At 44.0% G+C, this 22257-nt stretch overlaps 1 protein-coding gene across 2 annotated transcripts in view; it reads left to right on the forward strand.

Moving 5' to 3' along the window:
* Positions 1–8153: 8153 nt before the first annotated feature.
* Positions 8154–22257, forward strand: part of REX1BD (required for excision 1-B domain containing) — a 57458-nt gene continuing 43354 nt past the window's right edge. Inside the window, exons 1-2 of one of the 2 annotated variants that reach the window (XM_056574536.1) lie at positions 8236–8307; positions 10972–11006. In XM_056574536.1, coding sequence (XP_056430511.1) covers positions 8253–8307; positions 10972–11006 — 90 coding nt within the window. In that variant the 5' untranslated portion in view covers positions 8236–8252. The other variant, XM_056574546.1, reaches the window with a different exon arrangement.

Genomic DNA, 22257 nt, shown 5'->3' on the forward strand with positions numbered 1-22257 from the left:
GACACACACCCTCAATACAACTCTATGGCAGAGCCGGAGCGCTGCCTTCGGCAATCTCTGGCTCTGCCATGGCGCTGTATTGAGGGGGTCATAGATCGCAGCACATACTTCCTCATCTTCCCGGCAAAAGGCCATTTCTCCTGCACCAGCCTCCGCAGCAATCCTAGATATCTGATGAAGATCCTCTTATGAATCGAAAGGTCATACTTGTTATCTGTTGGATTGCTGTATATGCAGAATAAATCTACACGTATTCAACCAAATGAGTGCCGAGTCTATCTATTTGTTATATTGAGGACTGGGATTCTACTTGAGCACCTCACATACAAGAGAGTGCCATATTATTTTCTGTTTCTTTCTGGCTGTATTGAGGGGGTGTGTCGGCCACCGCTTCGTGCGGTGGTCAACACGCCCCCTTCCCGTGGGCTGCCGTACAGAAGATCACGGGGGGCCTCAGCGGTTGGACCCCCCGTGATCTTAAACTTATCCCCTATCCTTAGGATAGGGGATACATTTTTCAGGACTGGACTACTTCAATCATTGCAGCCTGGACTTGCTGTTTTATGCAGTTGCAAGTCCAGGTAAATCTGCAAGTATTGGTAGATTGACAGCGCTGGCTATTTACAGATAAGTACAGACTGCAGTTGGACATTCCACTGCCTAAAGCGTGAAGTCCTGGTCCAGCCTGCTATTAAGGTGGCGCTGAAAGTAAGAGCAGTCGAGCACACTGCATTCATTTTTGTATTGCAGCAGATACCACTTTGAGCAGTGCCAATCAGCAATAGCAAAATGCTAGTGCCCATCCAGGTGCCAGCGCATAAGAGTGACCTTAAGGATCTATTTACACATACAGTATCCTGGGCATATTTAATGTGCAGGATTTCATTTAGTATACATTGAACTCTGTAGCATAATATCTGCAGATTTCACTCTTGTGCATTACTCAGACATTGCGGCCAATGTGAGTGAACTGCACATTAGCAACTCGCAGATCCTTGGATGTCTGCTTGTAGCGGCGGATTGCTGCTAAGAGCAGATATCACAGGACACATGAGCACAGCAGGCGGCACACTCTAAGGACAGTCATCAGCGCATCTGCAGTGTTAAATATGCTTCAAAGCAAATATAGCATTGACTGGACGAAACGTCAGAGCACATGAAACAGAGCTGTTGTCTAACTACACCCTCCCGCTCCCTCACCCGCACCTGTACCCGCGCGATCCCGCTGTTTTGTGTGTCCCAACGAGGCTACCACAATAAAGACATTTCATCTCCCGGTGAGTTGCTACGTCTTCTTTCGTTCTTTTTGATATAGTATTTGTTGCACCTTTGCCACAGACGTATAGCACCACCAGAGACTGGATCGCATTGTTAACCCCATTAGAGCCGATTGTCCAAGTTAGCCTGCAGTAGCCTAGCCTTTTGTTTCTTTTCCTATGCGCATATATAGCATTGCTTACCTGTCTGCCCCAGTTCTGAAATTACCAAAATTCTATTTTTCTCTAGGTTTAATATTTCTGATAATCACTGCTACATGGTTGAGCAGATGAATGGAGGGGGTGTGGCGTGATGTCACTAGGGGACGTGACCGTGACATCACGTTCTCTTCTCAGAAACAGCGCCCAGCACAGAATGCTGGGGGCTGCACCGAGATTGCGGGGGTCCCCAGTGGCGCGACCCCTGCAATCATACATCTTATTCCCTATGCTTTGGATAAGGGGTTAAGATGTTTAAACCCGGAATACCCATTTAAGTCAGTTCCCCACCTAGAGCTGATGCAGAACATCAGCAGACTGTAAAGCCTTATCATCATGGGGAGCACAGCAGATTTCTAGCCTGATTTCCAGATACAGTATTCGCTGGCCTAACCTACACCAGGCGCCCCCATCATTCAGTTGAAGGGGCTTCAGCACTCCAGTCTATTAATGGGTTACAGGGCACATCACTGTACACTGTGGGAGTATGTGTAGTACCAGACCTAGCTGCTACAAAATGTATGGCGCTGTGCCTGGTAACAAAGAGGCTGCCCACCAAGTACAGTGGCCCTTTCAATCAGGGCCGGACTGGGTGTGAAAACCAGCCCTGGAAAAAATTACATACCAGCCCCATAGTGTTGCGTCATTATACCAGCACGTTGTCATTTTCTTGTTCATAAAAGGTAAAATCATGCATTTTAAAGCATATTTGAAGAGTGCCTTATTTATGGATAAAACATATATAAAGAGCAAAAAAAGTAGTTTCCCCACATTAAGTGCAGTATAGTTCCCCCACATTAGGTGCAGTATAGGTAACCGGGGCATCCTTGTGTCCCGAAATTTTTTTTCGGGACACATGGATGTCCCTAATGTGATGGGGGCCTGTTGCGGGCACGGGGCCCAGATCAGGCGCTCCATGAGCGCCAATGATCCGGCCCTGGCAGCCGCTGGAGGGTAAAAGAAATGCACACAGCAACATCTCAAAGTGGCCCCAGGGCTGCGGCCCACCAGGAAATATCCTGGTATCCCGGTAGGCCAGTCCGGGCCTGCTTTCAATCAGCAGATCTGTAGGGGTGCCTGCAGTTGGACCCAGTGGGGGAGATTTATCATTCCTGACATTTTATTGGCTGACATTTCTTTTTGCACAGTTTTTGCGCAATTTCAAAATAGACAACTTTGGCAAAAGTGACTGTGAAATGCAGTGCTTTATTCTTGGCCATGCAGTGGACAAGATTTATTAACTGCATCTTTTTTAAAAAGGCACAAAAATATTGCACAAACGTTTAAAAAAAATGCTAATTCGTACCACCTATGCCTTGTCTTAGAAAAATTACATCCTACAGCAAGTTCTGTGGTAATTTTTCATTTGTGAAAAATGTATCAGTCTTGCGCCGTTTTGATAAATTTTTCGCACATAAGCCAAAAACACAGCAAAAAAAAAGGCTATGAAGGGGCTGCACACAGACACATATTGATAAATATCCTTACTGTGAATTGCTGCGGCTTTGCAGACTGGATTATTACATGTGAAGCATGTTTTCCGTGTTGAAAACTGCATGGCTAATGTCTACTGAAAACAAAATGGAGTTATGCTTTTAAGGCTAGGTTCAGACTACGGAATCTCCAGGCAGAAAATTTCCGCCCGGAGATTGCGAGTGCGGCCAGGGCTGGCTGAATCAATCGGACACTGCAGTCTCCAATAGACTGCAATGTGTTCCGCGCGGATTTCCGCCTGAAGAAAGAGCACCGCCTTTCTTCAGGCGGAAATTTCCAAGCGGATTGTCCGTTCACAAATTCCGCTTCACAAATTCCGAAGTGTGAATTTGTGAACGGAAAATCATTCACTACACTATACATTTTAGAAAGCGGAATTTCCGTCTGCAATTTCAATGCAAAATTGCAGGCGGAAATTCCGTAGTCTGAACCTAGCCTAAGACTTTCATTATACCTTTTGTGATTCAAGGGTTTCTCATAAACACGGGAAAAACTTTATAAAATATGCAATGCATTTTTAAAAGCAGGAAAAATACCACACTAGAGAGCATTCTGACAACATCAATCTAAGGAGGGATTAGTTTAGGTGTGCTATCTCTGGTGTTAAAGGGGTACTCCCGTGGAAAACTTTTTTTTTTTTTTAAATCAACTGGTGCCAGAAAGTTAAACAGATTTGTAAATTACTTCTATTAAAAAATCGTAATCCTTCCAGTGCTTTTTAGGGGCTATATACTACAGAGGAAATGCTTTACTTTTTAGATTTCTCTGATGTTATGACCACAGTGCTCTCTGCTGACCTCTGCTGTCCATTTTAGGAACTGTCCTGAGCAGCATATGTTTGCTATGGGGATTTTCTCCTGCTCTGGACAGTTCCTAAAATTGAATTTCCTCTGCAGTATATAGCCCCTAAAAAGTACTGGAAGGATTAAGATTTTTTAATAGAAGTAATTTACAAATCTGTTCAACTTTCTGGCACCAGTTGATTTAAAAAAAATAAAATAAAAAAATAAAATTTTTCCATGAGAGTAGATTGTTATATATTTTTTCCTATACATCTTGCTACAGTTTTTTTTACAGAGCAAAAAATAAAAAATAAACCTTGCAGCTGGCAGGAAAGATGTTGCAAAACACTTTTATGAAAATCTGTGCAGAGTAAAGGTACAAAATCTATGGCAAAACCAGAAAAAATATATCTGTAGGGCTAAATTGAAAAAAAAAAAAAAAATGCCATTTTGTAAATTTGGGGGCTTTCGTTTCTACGCAGCGCACTTTTCGGTAAAAATGACACCCTATCTTTATTCTGTAGGTCCATACGATTAATACCCTACTTATGATAAGGATGGTCCGAGGGGAGGCTTTCAAATGTGATTGAATGTGCTGCTATAGTGTCAACATAAGAAAATATACACCACACAGGATGTTGGTATACACTCTTTCTTAGCATATTCGTAGCTGCCCCAAAGAGTTCTGTTTACTACATGAAGTAAATTTAGTTTTTACATTGGACAAAGAAGGAGGTTTAGTTATGACATCAGAATTAGCATGTACTTTTTGATTGGTTGTTTGATTATTGTGTCCATATATATTAGCATATCTAGTGTCCATTAAATTTCTTGGCAGAAGTTTCTCTGCTGGGAAATTCCAAGGTTCTCTGTTCGTTAAATATTTTGTCTTTCTACTCCTGCATGGAGTCATCCCAAGGCCTATATTCGGAGTCAGGAGCATATTGCAAGCTGATGTATATGGGTTAAAGGGTAGGTAACAGATATTTTTTTCCAGCAGCAATGGCATATTAGTATATTGTTCAGTCATTAGAAACATAAAGGTCATCCCTATCACTTATATAGGTTTGATTTTGTTTTACTTCTGTTAAAAATTATAACGTTATGCATGAAAATTAGGTTTAAAATTTCCTCTTCTGACCCCTATAACTTTTTTTATTTTTCCATATACGAGACAGAGTGAGGCAAAGGCTTGAGTCAGGAGCCCACGCCGTACCCCGTTAATGTATACATGTCCTTGGTCGTTAAGGGGTTAATGGGGTCAGCTGTGGAAACCCGCAAAACATTTTCCGTGTGGATGTACCCTATAGGGTGGAGCAGTTGTCTATAGAAACTCAACAAATTGCTTCAATTTGGTAGGGTCACATATGCTGTTTTCTGCAGCTGACTTTGCTACCCATTGATTTTAAGTGATCGTTCACGCGGCCGTCTGTCCCTGTAGTATTTCTCCTGTCCACGTTCTGTTATTGCAGCTTTTAAACAGCTTTCAAACTGTTGTAAATTAATCCTCACTGATGTCAATGGAATTTATTTACAATCCTTTGTCAGCCGTTTGCGACCGTCTTCTCTTATTTCCATTTTTTTTGGGGCAGGAGAAAAGACGGTGCATTCAGTATTTTTTCTCCCGTCAAAACTAACGGAATAGAAATGGATATTATAAATTTAACATTGAAGTCTATGGGTAACAGATTGAAAAGGGATGAGCCTTTAATGTCTCTGATTGCACCTGTTTTTTCCAATCCATTTTTGATCCGCTATTACTTCTGAGCATGCTCCGAAGAGGTGTAAGGAACCAGGAAGTAGCCAGACAATAACAAAAACTTAAAATAGAAATAAAAAGATTAAAAGCGGATGCAACAGGATGCCACTTAATGGCATCCTTTTGCATAAGTTTGCATGCGTTAGTTAGTATGGTCCATTTAGCAGCAATGATGGGAGAAAAGCGGGACGGGAGACAGCAGCCGTGTGAGCCGTGTGAGCCTAGCCTGATGGGTAGGAAAATATGCAGCAGCAAACTAAACTTGATGTTTAAAAAGGGCTCTGAAAAAAAAAGTAATCTGACAGGTTATGGGCAATACTTCCTCAATCAGACTTTGATAAATCTACCCAATAAGGTTTTTCTGGTAAACACTTAGGCCCAGATTAATCAATCTGTCTGAAACAACACTGTCTGGTTTTTCACTCAGCAGCCAATCATAGCTCACCTTTTATGTCACCAGAGCTGGTTCAGAAATGAGAGCTTAGCTGTGATTGGTTGTCATGGGGAAATCACTACTGATTGATAAATCTGGGCCCACATGTGACGCCAGCCTGATGGAAGAAGCAGACACCATATGGTGTTATTTTGGGGGCGAAAATGAAACACCTACATGAAGTTTTTGTTTCTGGTGCTTTTTCACCCTTTAGTGGCATTTATTGGAGCAATGCCTGTGCCCATCCTTAGGCTACGTTCAGTGGAAAATTTACTGCAGATTTTGCTGACTTCAATGGGTTCTTCTGTGGATTTTCTACTGCAGCTAAGCCCACAGTGGGAAAAGTCTAAGAAGATGCACCCATGTGAACGTTTCCTAATGGCAGTCACAGAGGGATGTGTTGTTTTTCGTGTCTAAGCAGTACACTTTAAGGTTAAAATGTTATCAATACGATTACGACGATTCAATTTATATAGGTTTTGTTATTTTACTATAGTTATAAGAAAAAACTTTTTTTTTCCATTTACACGGCTGTATGAGGGCTCATTTTATGCGTTGTGACTGGTGGTTTTATTAGTACAGTACCATTTTTGTTTTGATGGGACTTTTTTTTATTTGCGTTCAGGCTCCATCCATATACTAGTGACAGGAAACGTATCCTTTATACCTATACAAAGATCTTACCCTAGTACAGTGGTCTGACTTGGGCCATAACCACATAATGAGGGCATGCCCTATAGTGAAGGAATAAAATAAGGGAGGGTTCCACAAACGTCACGTGCTCCGCCCCTGTAGGAGAGGGGGAAGTTATATACACACACGTCCCCCACCTGTTCCCAATAAGCCCCACCTGGAAATGCAGGAGGCGATAATCACTTCCTCCCTCACACAAATACAGCCCTGTGGGCTTTATACTCATTATTTTCTGGTATATGAAGTGACCAAAACTCGTAGGGGACTATTACCTGTTATCTATGATTGCAAACACTGTTTAATACTTTGCCATAGCATAGCATTATTCAGTGGTAGGCTACTTTCACATTGCCAGCAGTGCAGTACACTAGCCGTTGTAAAACTACGGGAGTATAGCATGAGAAAAATTAGTGCATGCACAGTCTTTTTCTCCCACTATACTCCTCTAAAACAACAGTCCCCAATATAATCAATGGGATCCGGTGAAGTGAAAAAATCTGTGACCCGTAGCCGAATGTGACCTGAGCTCTCAGCCCTTTTCAGTACTGATCGCGGTTAGGGGTTATGATTAGGAATAGGGGTATAGGGAGTAAGAGGGAGCCAGCTGTAAAGCAGAAAAGTGTGTCCCTGTGCGGAGGGTCACCTTTGGCTGTCATTTCCAGCTGATTGGGACCCTGCAATTACTCCACGAAGGTCCCTATAAAAAACTGGCCCCTCCTTTTACATCCCGTTATCCACTTGGATCTAAAGGGTCCATTCCAATCATGCCAGGTATTAGTAATAAGTCCTGGCTGTTCATAACCACCATTTCTCTCTCTATGAAGTGATAACAGCTTCTACAGTCACTTAATAGACAGTTAACGCTTCATGATGTAAAGATATGCGTTAATATATTCCTGCCCAAGCCGTACATACACGTCATATGGTGGGAATGGGTTAACATAAGCATGGGCTAAAAACTTGGAGCAAGGTGTCGCAGGAAACACCACATCCAAAACGCTTTGTGGGTATGCGACACTGAAGAATGTGAAGTAGTTTCCTTGCTGAAATTCTCTTTCTGTGCCATGCCAAAATGAGGCGGGAAGGATGCGGAATTGGCACAGAATTTGGAGCAGTATGTGGCAGATATGGAGTGGAAATAAGAAGTCTCATTGACGTAAAGGATTTTACCAACAGGTTCTGCCTCATGAATTTCTCCTGCGGAATTTGGATCTGTGTCGGAAATGTCTTCATGGAAACTGCGCAAAGTTGCGAAAATCCGGTTGAACTCAACCAGAAACTTATACTTATTCCTTACATGATCCATCAAATAATCGTCAGGGATTCCGCCTGAAATTCCTCTGTAGATTTTAAAGTGAAATCTAGCTGCAGCTTTCTTGGCCAAAAATAAAATGTGAAAAAATCCAACCTTGTGCCGACCACATCTGAAATCTTTTTTATGCAGATAAGGTGCTAGTCAGTGTAATGATTGCTTGTCATAAGTCATCCAGCAGATAGAGGGCGCTCCTGAGTCACAGATGACACCGCAGCAGTTTCCGTCTTCGCTGGTCACTCTTTGGTGGAACACGTGACGCTGTGACACAATGGTGAGCGGTACAGGAAGGGGCGCTGGGGCTATGCGGATACCGCAATGGCTACGAGTGGCAGTCATTCCTTTCTGCTTGTTGCTGGGTGGGATGTGGAATGTAGCTGCAGTGTGGCATATGAATGAGCTCTATCACTGTACTATAGTACAGCATTTCACAACCAGTGTGCCTTCAGCTGTTGCAAAACTACAACTCCCAGCATGCCCGGACATTCTGGGAGTTGTAGCTTTGCAACAGCTGGAGGCACACTGGTTGTGAAATGCTATTCTATGGGATGCATCTGAATTTTATCTAGAAAAAAAATCTCTTGAAATATAACCCCTTTTTATGTGTCTGATCTAGGACTCTATTCCCACATTAAGGTGCATAAGTGTTTCCCAACTAGGATGCCTCCAGCTGTTGCAAAACTACAACGCCCAGTCTGCCTTTGTTTGTCCAGGAATGCTGGAAGTTGTAGTTTTGCAACAGCTGGAGGCACCCTGGTTGGAAACACTGGGGTATGTACAGACACACACATTGGATTTGCTGCAGATTTGGCAATTCTTATGTGTATTTGTTATTGGCATATGAAATCCTCAACTTCAGATCCACAGCGGATCCGGTGTGTGTAAATGCACCCTTATTTATTTATATAGCGCCTACAGATTCCGCAGCCCTTAGGGTACATTCACATGTGCTTCTTTTGCTGAAGAATTTCTGCTCCTGATATTTTCCTTATTTTCTGCTGTAGATTATATTATGGACTTACCATACCACGTGGCAAGAGACACGCACGTGAATGTACCCTAAGGTGAAGTTAACAAATACTCCTTAAGGACTCAGCCCATTTTGGTCTGAAAGGGGTACTCCGCCCCTAGACATCTTATCCCCTATCCAAAGGATAAGGGATAAGATGTCAGATGGCTTGGGTCCCGCTGCTGGGGACCCCCGGGATCTACCATGCAGCATCCACCTTTAGCGGCTTCCGGAACCGCTGGAGGTCCTCAGGCTGAGTCCTCGACCACGAGGACAGAGCATAGTGACGTCACGGCTCCGTCCCCGTGTGACGTCACGCTCCGCCCCCTCAATGCAAGTCTTTTGGAGGGGCGTGACAGCTGTCACGCCCCCTCCCTTAGGCTTGCATTGAGGGGGCGGAGCGTGATGTCACACGGGGGCGGAGCCGTGACGTCACTATGCTCTGTCCCCGTGATCGCCAGTAATGAGACCTGGAGTGAACACACTCCGGGGACTGATTCTAACGGGGTGTGGCGTGGAAGATCACGGGGGTCCCCTTTGGATAGGGGATAAGATGTCTAAGCGCCGGAGTACCAATTTTCATTTTTGCACTTTAGTTTTTTCCTCCTCTCCTTCTAAAAATCAGAACGCTTTAAATTTTGCACCTACAGACCCATATAAGGGCTTGTTTTTTGCGTCACCAATTCTACTTTGTAATGACTGCACTTATTTTGTAACTATTTTTTTTCCTTTTTTAACCCCTTAAGGACCAAGGACGTACTGGTACGTCCTTGGTCCTGCTCCGGTGATATAACGCATGGTTACACGGTAACCCCGCATCATATCACGGCGGGCCCGGCGTCATAGTGAAGCCGGGACCCGCCGCTAATAACCCTTTAGCCGCGCGGCTAAAAGCGAAAGTGAAAGCTGCCGGTTAGCTCAGTGGGCTATTCGGGATAGCCGCGGCGAAATAGCGGCATCCCGAACAGCTGACAGGACAGCGGGAGGGCCCCTACCTGCCTCCTCGCTGTCCGATCGCCGAATGACTGCTCAGTGCCTGAGATCCAGGCATGAGCAGTCATGCGGCAGAATCATCGATCACTGGTTTCCTATGGAAACCAGTGATCAATGATGAAGATCAGTGTGTGCAGTGTTATAGTCCCCTATGGGACCTATAACACTGGAAAAAAAAAGTGAATGAATATCATTTAACCCCTCCCCTATTAGAAATTTGAATCACCCCCCTTTTCCCATAAAAAAAAAAAGTGTAAATAAAATTAAACATATGTGGTATCGCCACGTGCGGAAATGTCCGAATTATAAAAATATATCGTTAATTAAACCGCTCGGTCAATGGCGTGCGCGCAAAAAAATTCCAAAGTCCAAAATAGTGCATTTTTGGTCACTTTTTATATCATTTAAAAATGAATAAAAAGCGATCAATAAGTCCTATCAATGCAAAAATGGTACCGTTAAAAACTTCAGATCACGGTGCAAAAAATGAGCCCTCATACCGCCCCATACACGGAAAAATAAAAAGTTATAGGGGTCAGAAGATGACAATTTTAAATGTATAAATTTTCCTGCATGTAGTTATGATTTTTTCCAGAAGTCCGACAAAATCAAACCTATATAAATAGGGTATCATTTTAATCGAAAGGACCTACAGAATAATGATAAGGTGTAATTTTTACCGAAAAATGTACTACGTAGAAACGGAAGCCCTCAAAAGTTACAAAACTGAGTTTTTTTTTCAATTTTGTCTCACAATGATTTTTTTTCCGTTTCACCGTAGATTTTTGGGCAAAATGACTGACGTCATTACAAAGTAGAATTGGTGGCGCAAAAAATAAGCAATCATATGGATTTTTAGGTGCAAAATTAAGAGTTATGATTTTTTAAAGCAAGGAGCAAAAAACGAAAATGCAAAAAAGGAAAAACCCCCGGTCCTTAAGGGGTTAAATAACTTTTGGGGGCTTCGGTTTCTACGCATTACACTTTTCAATAAAAATGACACCTTATATTTATTCTGTAGGTCCATACGGTTACAAGGATACACAATTTATAAAGGTTATGTTTTACTATACTACTTAAATTTAACTACATGCGCGGAAGTTAGTATGCTGAAAATTGTCCTTTGCTGACCCTATAACTTTTTCTATTTTTCTGCATAAGGGGATGTATGAGGGCTCATTTTTTGCACTGTGATCTGTAGTTTTCATCGGTACAATTTTTGTTCTGATGGGACTTTTTGATCCCTATTTATACTTTTTTTTTATTTTATTTTTTATAGTATATAAAGTGACCAAAAATGCACAATTTTGGACTTTGGTATTTTTTTTGCGTGTACGCCATCGACAGTGCAGTTTAATTAACTTCACATTTTAACAGTTCAGACATTTACACATGCGGTGCTACCACATATGTTTGTTTTTGATTACATTATTTAATTTGTTTTTAAAAATGGGAAAAAGGGGTGGTTTAGACTTTTATTAGGAAGGGGTTAATTCCTGCCCCCCCCCCCCACCCCCACCCCCCCCCACACACACACACGATACTTCTACTTTAAGTATTTACTTTTAATTTTGGTCCCCATAGGAGGCTATAACGTGCAGCATTGATCAGTGTTATCGGTTCTCTGCTGCCTGTTCAGAGCACGATCACACAGCGAGGAGGCATGTAAGGGCCTTATTTAGAGCCCATATTTAGACGCAGCAATCAACTATCATCACAGCATCTAAAGTTTTAATGCTGGGCATCGGGCCGATCGATGATGCCCGGCATTAAAGGGGTACTCCAGTGAAAACCTTTTTTCTTTTAAATCAACTGGCTCCGGAAAGTTAAACATATTTGTAAATTACTTCTATTAAAAAATCTTAATCCTTCCTGTACTTATTAGCTGCTGAATACTACAGAGGAAATTATTTTCTTTTTGGAATGCTCTCTGATGACATCACGAGCACAGTGCTCTCTGCTGAGATTATTATAATAATAATAAGTATTTATTTATTGTTGCCCTTAGTGGGATTTGAACCCAAGGCCCGAGCACTGCAAGGTAATAGTGCTAACCACTGAGCCCCCATGCTGTCCTTAGCATACATCTGCTATGCACGGTTGCTAAAATGGACAGAGATGTCAGCAGAGAGCACTATGCTCGTGATGTCATCAGTGTTCCAAAATGAAAGGAATTTCCTCTGTAGCATTCAGCAGCTAATAAGTTCTGGAAGGATTAAGATTTTTTAATAGAAGTAATTTACAAATATGTTTAACTTTCTGGCACCAGTTGATTTAAAAGAAAAAAAGTTTTCACCGGAGTACCCCTTTAACCTTTGGTCCTGGCTGCTGATAGCAATCAGGACTCGCCAGGTATGAAGCACACTTCCAAACTGCGGTACCAGGACTATGGTGTACAGGTACGCTCCTTGATCCTTAACAGGTTAAAGGGGTATTCCAGGCAAAAACTTTTTTTTTATATATCAATTGGCTCCGGAAGGTTAAATGGGCACTGTCATGAAATCAAAAAATTGATATGTTGTAGTACTTAAGTACTACAACATATCTCTAATATACTTTAATAAAAAAAAAGTGATTTTAAAACAGTTTAAAATGCGGGCTGCGCGGCGGGGAGCGGAATGTGCGGCCCTCACAGTGTGCCTCCAGTTGTTTCCCCACTACAACTCCCAGCATGCCCAGTAGATGTCAGGGCATGCTGGGAGTTGTAGTGGTGAAACAGCTGGAGGCACCTTGTTAGGAGAACTAAGGGCGGAAGTTGGACCCCAGCAGGCATCAGTGACGTGGTGCCTGCTGAGGAAGTCTGCCTGGTAGTGAGCACACTACCAGGCAGACTAAATGCCATTTTTAAAATAGTAAAAAAAATAAAATAAAGGCAGGGAGGGTGTTAGGGATAGAAGGGCAATAGGCAGGGACAGAAAAAAGAAAAAACATGATGGTGGGAGCTATCCTTTAAACAGATTTGTAAATTACTTCTATTAGAAAATCTTAATCCTTCCAATAGTTATTAGCTTCTGAAGTTGAGTTGCTGTTTTCTGTCTAACTGCTTTCTAATGACTCACGTCCCGAGAGCTGTCCAGCTCGTATGGGGATATTTTCCCATCATGCAAGGGATATTCTTCCATCATGCACAGCTCCCGGGACGTGAGCTAATAACTATTGGAAGGATTAAGATTTTTTAATAGAAGTAATTTACAAATCTGTTTAACTTTCTGGAGCCAGTTGATATATATAAAAAAAGGTTTTGCCTGGAATACCCCTTTAAAGATAGAAACAACCAGTTTACAGCCATCCCATTGAACTCTGCTGGCTAGGATGGGTTCACACCAGTGTTTTTCATTTTCATTACTTAATTTGCGTTAGAGAAATTAGCATGCTTAGAAATAAAAAATAATTGGTTAAAAAATAACGGACATTAACAGCGATAAACGGAAATTTTAGCAGCTAATAATGGATGTTAAAGCGCAACTGTCATGACATTTTGGTGCAATAACCTTTGTACTGTGTGCAGGTGGTGGGTATAGCATTATTTTTACCGGAAATTTGCAGGCTTTCATGACTGCAAAAAAGGCTTTTATTCAAAGCCACTGACGGTCGGATATGCGTGGCTTGAGGTACGCAATGCCCCGCCGCCGCCACCACGCCTACCCCGTATGTCCGCGCTGGGACCTCTGTGTGATTGACACACAGGTTCCAGCGCATGCGCCCTTCAGCTAATCTAACCTGCGCGCTGCTGTGTGTCATCCAGCAAACCCTCGCGCCGCCGTCTCCCTCCTCAGTGCGCCTGCGCAGAGCAGCGCGCAATCAGGTTAGTTCTCGATACTAGGTGCAGAGAGGAAGCGCGCTCTCTGCACCTAGCACTGCGCAGGCGCACTGAGGAGGAAGACGGCGGCTGGAGCGAGTTCTTGCTGGATGACACACAGCAGCGCACAGGTTATATTAGCTGAAGGGCGCATGTGCTGGGACCTGTGTGTCAATCACACAGAGGTCCCAGCGCGGACAAACAGGGTAGGAGTGGGGGTGGCGGCGGCAGGGCATCGCGTACCGCGCGCCACGCCTATCCGACCGTCAGTGGCTTCGAATAAAAGCCTTTTTTGCAGTCATGAAATCCTGCAAATTTCCGGTAAAAACATTGCTATACCCACCACCTGCACACAGTACAAAGGCTGTGTGCAGGTTATTGCACCAAAATTTCATGACAGTTGCGCTTTAACGGTCCGTTATTTTATATGCAAGTTTTACAAAATCTTTTGCTATTTTACTTCTGTTAACATCAGTTTTCTATCCATTATGAGTGACCTCAGGCGGTAATTCCGCTTGCTAAAATGTATAGTGTAGTGAATGGGTTTCCGTTCACAAATTCACACTTCGGAATTTGTGAAGTGGAATTTGTGAACGGAAAATCCGCTTGGAAATTTCCGCCTGAAGAAAGTCGTTGCTATTTCTTCAGGCGGAAATCCGCGCGGAACACATTGCAGTCTATTGGAGACTGCAGTGTCCACGCGGTCCTAGCGCCGACTGATTCAGCCAGCCCTGGCCGCACTCGGAATCTCCGGGCGGAAATTTTCTGCCTGGAGATTCCGTAGTCTTAACCTAGCCTAACAGATTTGAACAACGCTGATGGGAACATAGCCTTACTCCCATTCAGGAGAGTTACAGTTGTTAAATGAAGTACAAGTTCCTATTTTCCTGAAACATTAATGGTTCAAACATTCATTCAAAACATTCATTTTTAGACTATTTTTTTCTGCACATTTTTGGGCGGTTTCATAAAACAAAAAATGCTATAGCAAAAGCTATAATTCGGAAAACAATCTTTTTCTAATTGGGATGTATTATCAGGGTACTAAAATGCGTGTCAAGGTGCGCTAAAAAAAAGCTGAGGACTGAAACCCTGTCCCTTATAAAACATTTGTTATATTTATTCTCTGAGAATATTCAGTTAACCTCGCACGCCCGACACTGTGAGCTACACAGATCGTATTTTTTCTCAGTAATATATATACACCTATTCGTATTTCCCACAGAGAGTTGTGATTGGCTGGAACCATCTGGCCAATCACAGCTCTCTGCAGGAAATATGAATAGGTGTGTATATACGGCAGTACAGGGGACCAGGATCTGTCAATTAGTACAGGTACTACCACTCTCATAATGGAACAGTGTGTTCCATGCTGGGAGTAGTAGTACTACCTAAAAAATGGGGGGGAAAGTGAAAAACACACACTAAAAACGCCAAACTGAAAAACGCAAAGTGGGAAAAAAAAATGTGTTTCTCATTGATTTACAGCTAACATCTGGCCGCAGCGTTCTTTCAATGAAAAAACGCCATGGAGGCCGTTTTGGCATTCTTTTTTTTGGTCAAAACGCCCCAAAAAATACTAAGTGGAAACTTAGCCTAAATGGTAATAACTTTAGAGTTCTTTTTCTGAGTGAAGCAATTGAGTGTTTTGTCATGGCATATTGTACTTTATATAAGTGCTGCATTTTTGTTGACACTGCAGCAATTTTTGTGATAAACTCCAAAATATTGTGAAAAACAGGAAAATTTCTGGCGTTTTATTTTTGATTTTTTATGGTGTTCACTGTGCGGTGAAAGTGATGCTATATTTTTACTGTGGGTCGGTACGATTATGGCAATACTCATTTTATATATAGCTTTTTATGTTCTTTTTCCTTCTCTGAGCATAATTCTTTTTTTTCCCTTTTTTGTGTTATCATTTTCCGACAACCGTAACTTTTTATTTTTCGTCGGACGCCATTTAGCGAGGGCTTATTTTTTGCGGGACAAGCTATACTCTTTATTGGTATTATTTTTCAATACATGCTACCTTTTGATCTTTTTTTATTCCGCTATTTGTAGCAAAATTGGTGAATTTTGTGCTTTTTTGTTGTATATGATTTGTGTTTTATTTTTTTATATATAATACAGGGCTTTTATTGGGAACGGGGCATTTATAAAAAAAAATTTTACACTTCATATTTTTATTATTTTACACTTGCATGGAGAACTTAGCTTGGAGCATTCTCCTCAGACACAAAACCTGCAGCAGTAAAGCATCTTTATTAAGGTTGCAGGTACGCGGACAGCAGGGAGGTGGAAAGATGGAACAAGGACGGGTGGGTTCAGTCGATGGGTGACGGTCCGTATCGCGCTCATTGCGATTGGTCAGGCCCCTTCCGGCAGGTGCACATCAGACAGGTATATACAGAAGACAAGGGGAGTGGTCACAGAACACACCAAACCTAATGCACAAATTAACTCTGTGAATACCTAAACCAATGAATGTCTTAAAACCAATCTGAAGGGGGTGCAGCAAAATAATTCCTCATGAGAGATTTAACCTCTTAAGGACCCAGCCATTTTACACCTTAGGACCCGGCCATTTTTTGCACATCTGACCACTGTTACTTTAAACATTAATAACTCTGGGATGCTTTTAGTTATCATTCTGATTCCGAGAATGTTTTTTCGTGACATATTCTACTTTAACATAGTGGTAACTATTTTTGGTAACTTGCATCCTTTCTTGGTGAAAAATCCCAAAATTTGATGAAAAATTTGAAAATTTTGCATTTTTCTAACTTTGAAGCTCTCTGCTTGTAAGGAAAATGGATATTCCAAATATTTTTTTTTTATTCACATATACAATATGTCTACTTTATATTTGCATCATAAAATTGACGTGTTTTTACTTTTGGAAGACACCAGAGGGCTTCAAAGTTCAGCAGCAATTTTCCAATTTTTCACAAAATTTCCAAAATCACAATTTTTCAGGGACCAGTTCAGGTTTGAAGTGGATTTGAAGGGTCTTCATCTTAGAAATACCCCACAAATTACCCCATTATAAAAACTGCACCCCCCAAAGTATTCAAAATGACATTCAGTCAGCATTTTAACCCTTTAGGTGTTTCACAGGAATAGCAGCAAAGTGAAGGAGAAAATTCACAATCTTCATTTTTTACACTCGCATGTTCTTGTAGACCCAATTTTTTAATTTTTACAAGGGGTAAAAGGAGAAAATGTATACTTATATTTGTAGCCAAATTGCTCTCGAGTAAGCACATACCTCATATGTCTATGTAAAGTGTTCGGCGGGCGCAGTAGAGGGCTCAGAAGGGAAGGAGCGACAAGGGGATTTTGGAGTGTACGTTTTTCTGAAATGGTTTTTGGGGGGCATGTTGCATTTAGGAAGCCCCTATGGTGCCAGAACAGGAAAAAAAGCCCACATGGCATACCATTTTGGAAACTAGACCCCTTGAGGAACGTAACAAGGAATAAAGTGAGCCTTAATACCCCACAGGTGTTTCACGACTTTTGCATATGTAAACAAATGTAAAAAATATTTCAATAAAATGTGTGTTTCCCCCCCAAATTTCACATTTTTGCAAGGGTTAATAGCAGAAAATACCCCCCAAAATTTGTAACCCCATCTCTTCTGAGTATGGAGGTACCCCATAAGTTGACCTGAAGTGCACTACGGGCGAACTACAATGCTCAGAAGAGAAGGAGTCATATTTGGCTTTTTGAGAGCAAATTTTGCTCGGGGGCATGTCGCATTTAGGAAGCCCCTATAGTGCCAGGACAGCAAAAAATACCCACATGCCATACCATTTTGGAAACTAGACCCCTTCAGGATCGAAACAAGGGGTACAGTGAGCATTTACCCCCCACTGGTGTCTGTCAGATCTTTGGAACAGTGGGCTGTACAAAATTTTTAATTTGCACAGCCCACTGTTCCAAAGATCTGTCAGACACCAGTGGGGTGTAAATTCTCACTGCTCCCCTCATTACATTCCGTGAGGGTTGTAGTTTCCGAAATTGGGTCACATGTGTTTTTTTTTTTTTTTTGCGTTTGTCAAAACCGCTGTAACAATCAGCCACCCCTGTGCAAATCACCTCAAATGTACATCGTGCACTCTCCCTTCTGGGCCTTGTTGTGCGCCCCCCAGAGCACTTTGCTCCCACATATGGGGTATCTCCGTAGTCGGGAGAAATTGCGTTACAAATTTTGGGGGGCTTTTTTCCCTTTTACCTCTTGTCAAAATGAAAAGTATAGGGCAACACCAGCATGTTAGTGTAAAAAATTTATTTTTTTACACTAACATGCTGGTGTAGACCCCAACTTCACCTTTTCATAAGGGGTGAAAGGAGAAAAAGCCCCCCAAAATTTGTAAGGCAATTTCTTCCGAGTACGGCGATACTCCATATGTGTCCCTAAACTGTTGCCTTGAAATACGACAGGGCTCCAAAGTGAGAGCGCCATGCGCATTTGAGGCCTGAATTAGGGATTTGCATAGGGGTGGACATAGGGGTATTCTACGCCAGTGATTCCCAAACAGGGTGCCTCCAGCTGTTGCAAAACTCCCAGCATGCTTGGACAGTCAACGGCTGTCCGGCAATACTGAGAGTTGTTGTTTTGCAACAGCTGGAGGCTCCATTTTGAAAACAGTGGCGTACCAGATGTTTTTCATTTTTATTTGGGAGGGGAGGGGGGCTGTGTAGGGGTATGTGTATATGTAGTGTTTTTTACTTTTTATTTTATTTTGTGTTAGTGTAGTGTAGTGTTTTTAGGGTACAGTCACAGGGGCGGGGGGTTACAGTGAGTTTCGCGCTGCGAGTTTGAGCTGCCGCGCAAAATTTGCTGCATCGCAAACTTGCAGCCTGATACTCACTGTAAGCCCCCTGCCCATGTGAGTGTACCCTGTACATTCACAGGGGGGGGGGGGAACCTCCAGTTGTTGCAAAACTACAACTCCCAGCATGCACAGTCTATCAGTGCATGCTGGTAGTTATAGTTTTGCAACAGCTGGAGGCACACGGGTTGGGAAACACTGAGTTAGGAAACATACAATGTTTCCCAACCCTTGTGCCTCCTGTTGTTGCAAAACCACAACTCCCAAACATTCTCAGGCATACTGGAAGTAGTAGTTCGGCAACACCTTTAGAGCCAGATGTTGCCGAACTACAACTCCCAGCATGCTTGGAGTTGAAGTTTGCAACATCTGGAGGACTACAGTTTGCAGACCACTAATACAGTGGTTCCCAATCTGTGCCCTTCCAGATGTTGCAAAACTACAATTCCCAGTATGCCAAAACTGTCCAGGCATGCTGGGAGTTGTAGTTCTGCAACATCTGAAGGGCCAGATGTTACAGAACTACAACTTCCAGCATGCATGGACAGTAAGGGCAAGCTGAGGATGTGTAGTTTTACAACATCTGGAAGGGCACAGTGGTCCCAAAACTGCGGACCTCCAGATGTTGCAAAACTGCAACTCCCAGCATGCCCAGATGCCAAGGGCTGTCTGGGCATGCTGGGAGTTGTAGTATACAGGGTCCCAATACAGCAATGCATGTCGCTTTACGGCGACGTGCATTGCTGTAAAGGGCCCGACCGCGGCTGAAGATCCACTCACCTGTCGCCGCCGCCGCCGTCTTCATCGCCGGGATCCGGGTCTTCAGGGACGAGGTAAGTAACCGCCCCCCCCCCCCCTGCGATTGGTCGGTTGACTAACCGAAGAATCGCAGGGGATCGGAGGAGGTGGCAGGCTTGCCACCTCGCTCCTATACTTCAGCATGGTCCTGGCTGTCTGTGACAGCCGGGATCATGCAAAATTACCGGGCGGTCGAGTCCCAGAGACCCGATCAGCCCGGTATCGCCGCAGATCGCTAGGGCGATTTCCCTTGCGATTTGCGGCAATCGCCGACATGGGGGGCCTACATGGCCCCCCTCGGCGTTTGCCCTGGATCCCTGCTGAAGGATTTCAGCAGGGATCCGCTTCCGATCTCCGCCGGGTGAGCGGCGGAGACCAGGAAAAGACCATGACGTATGCATACGTCATGGGTCCTTAAGACCCAGGGTGTGATGACGTATGCATACGTCATGGGTCCTTAAGGGGTTAATGGAGTTGACAGGCGACCCTCAGTTGAAACATCATGTGTGACCAGTGGATCGTTCTCAGTATTTTTCAGGAGGCAATCCATCAAGATTTAATCCCCCCTATAGCCCCAGGGAGCCTTATAGATTTGTTTTATAGGTCAGTTTGTCAGGAAGTTAAAGCCTTGGTTTATATGAGGACACATAGTAATGTATCGGAAAAGGAGAGAGAGGCTTTGAGCTGGCTAGCTAGTAGGCAGGACTTAGTCGTGTCTAAAGTTGATAAAGAAGGGGGGTTGTCTGGAAGAAGGAAGACTACGTGTACGAATCTTTAAAACAACTAAACAACAGTGAGGTGTATCAGAAGCTTGCCTGTGACCCTACCAAGGGAACAATAGAAAAATTGCGAACTCACCTAAGGAAGTATACTGTGATGGGTATAATTACTGTTAAAGGGGTACTCCGTGCTTACATATCTTATCCCCTATCCAAAGGATAGGGGATAAGATGCCTGATCGTGGGAGTCCCGCAGTTGGGGACGCCCGCGATCATGCACGCGGCACCCCGTTAGTAATCACTTTCCGGAGCGTGTTCGCTCCGGGTCTGATTACTGTCGACCGCAGGGTCGGCGGCGCGTGACGTCACGCCCCCGCCCTCGTGTGACGTCACGCTCCGCCCCTCAATGCAAGCCTACGGGAGGGAGGTGTGATAGCTATCACGCCCCCTCCCGTAGGCTTGCATTGAGGGGCGGAGCCTGACGTCACACGGGGGCGTGACGTCACACGCCGCCGACCCTGCGGTCGACCGTAATCAGACCCGGAGTGAGAGCTATCACACCCCCTCCCGTAGGCTTGCATTGAGGGGTGGAGCGTGACGTCACGCAGGGGCGGGGGCGTGACGTCACACGCCGCCAACCCTGCGGTCGACCGTAATCAGACACGGAGCGAACACGCTCCGGAAACTGATTACTAACGGGGTGCCGCGTGCATGATCGCGGGCGTCCCCAGCTGCGGGACTCCCGCGATCAGGCATGTTATCCCCTATCCTTTGGATATGGGATAAGATGTGTAAGCACCGGAGTACCCCTTTAAAATCGCTACGAAGTTGCTACCTGACACTCCAACTAAACCTAAATGGTATATCCTCCCGAAGGTACACAAAGGGGTTATACCCCCCCCCCCCAGGGAGGCCAATTGTAGCAGGGATAGGCACCCCAACGGAGTACCTGTCCAGCTATATCAAATGGTTGATCGCCCCCTTACTGAAACACATCCCCACGTATGTGAGAGATACTGGGGATGTGATAGCAGTGCTTGAAAAGTTTGTTTGGCAGCCAGGATTTGCATTAGCATCTGTGGATGTGTAGAGCCTGTATACCCGCATCCCCCAAGAGACGGGTATACAGACTGGTATACAGGCTGGGCAAGGTTTGTCCTCACTAATGGGTACGCCAATATCTTGTTCGTTGGCTAACGTTTTTTTTAGCTATTTTTGAAAAGAAAAATATGAAGGAGATTTATCAAGCTCCGTAGTAGATTTATTTTTTTTTGCATAAAAAAGTCGCACGTACTTGCGCACGTGCTACTTTTCTATACATGCTGCGACTTTTAGATTTTTGCTCATTCCAAAGCACATTTCTGAAATCTGCTCACGTAGTAATTATAATTTTATTTACTTTGCAGTGGTCATGTATTTATCAAATGGGATAGTCGCTATTTATGAAGAAAAAAAGTTGCATCTCCATTTAAAAGTCGCATATGTATTCCAGGTCCAACCTGGCTTATACATAAAGTGCATACTTGGGATCGACCAATTATCGGTTTGGCCGATATTATCAGCCGATATTCACGATTTTTTACATTATTGGTATCGGCAATAACCTTGCCGATAATCCGATAATGTCCCGCCCACCGCACCGCTCACCGCCCTGCACGCCGCCCCCATTGCCTCCCCTATCCCCGGTTTTATAATTACCTGTTCCCGGGGTCTGGGGCCCGCGCTACTTCTGGCTCCTGCTGCGTCCTGCGTTACGCTGTGCGCTGCACAGTGCAGTGACATACTCAATAGTCAACGTCAGTGCGCACAGTGACAGCTCAGGACGGGAGCCAGAAGTAACGCGGACCTCAGACCCCGGGAACAGGTAATTATAAAACCGGGGATAAGGGAGGCAATGGGGCAGCGGCGGTGTGTGGTAGGGGGGGATAGCGGCGGTGCGGGGGTAGGTGGGGGATGGCTGGAGGGCAGCGGCGGTGCGGGGGGGATGGCTGGTGGGCAGCTGCGGTGGTTGGGAGGACCCCCGGACAGGCAGGGGGAGAGAAGCTGGTGGCGGCGGAGGTCTCGGATTCAGCCAAAGCCTTGGGGGGGTGGATAAATAGCCGATAACTTATACCGGAATATCGGTATAAATTATCGGCTATCGGCCTGAAATGCCA

The sequence above is a fragment of the Hyla sarda genome, chromosome 1 (assembly GCF_029499605.1).
Source record: "Hyla sarda isolate aHylSar1 chromosome 1, aHylSar1.hap1, whole genome shotgun sequence".
In the NCBI taxonomy this organism is placed as follows: Eukaryota; Metazoa; Chordata; class Amphibia; order Anura; family Hylidae; genus Hyla; species Hyla sarda.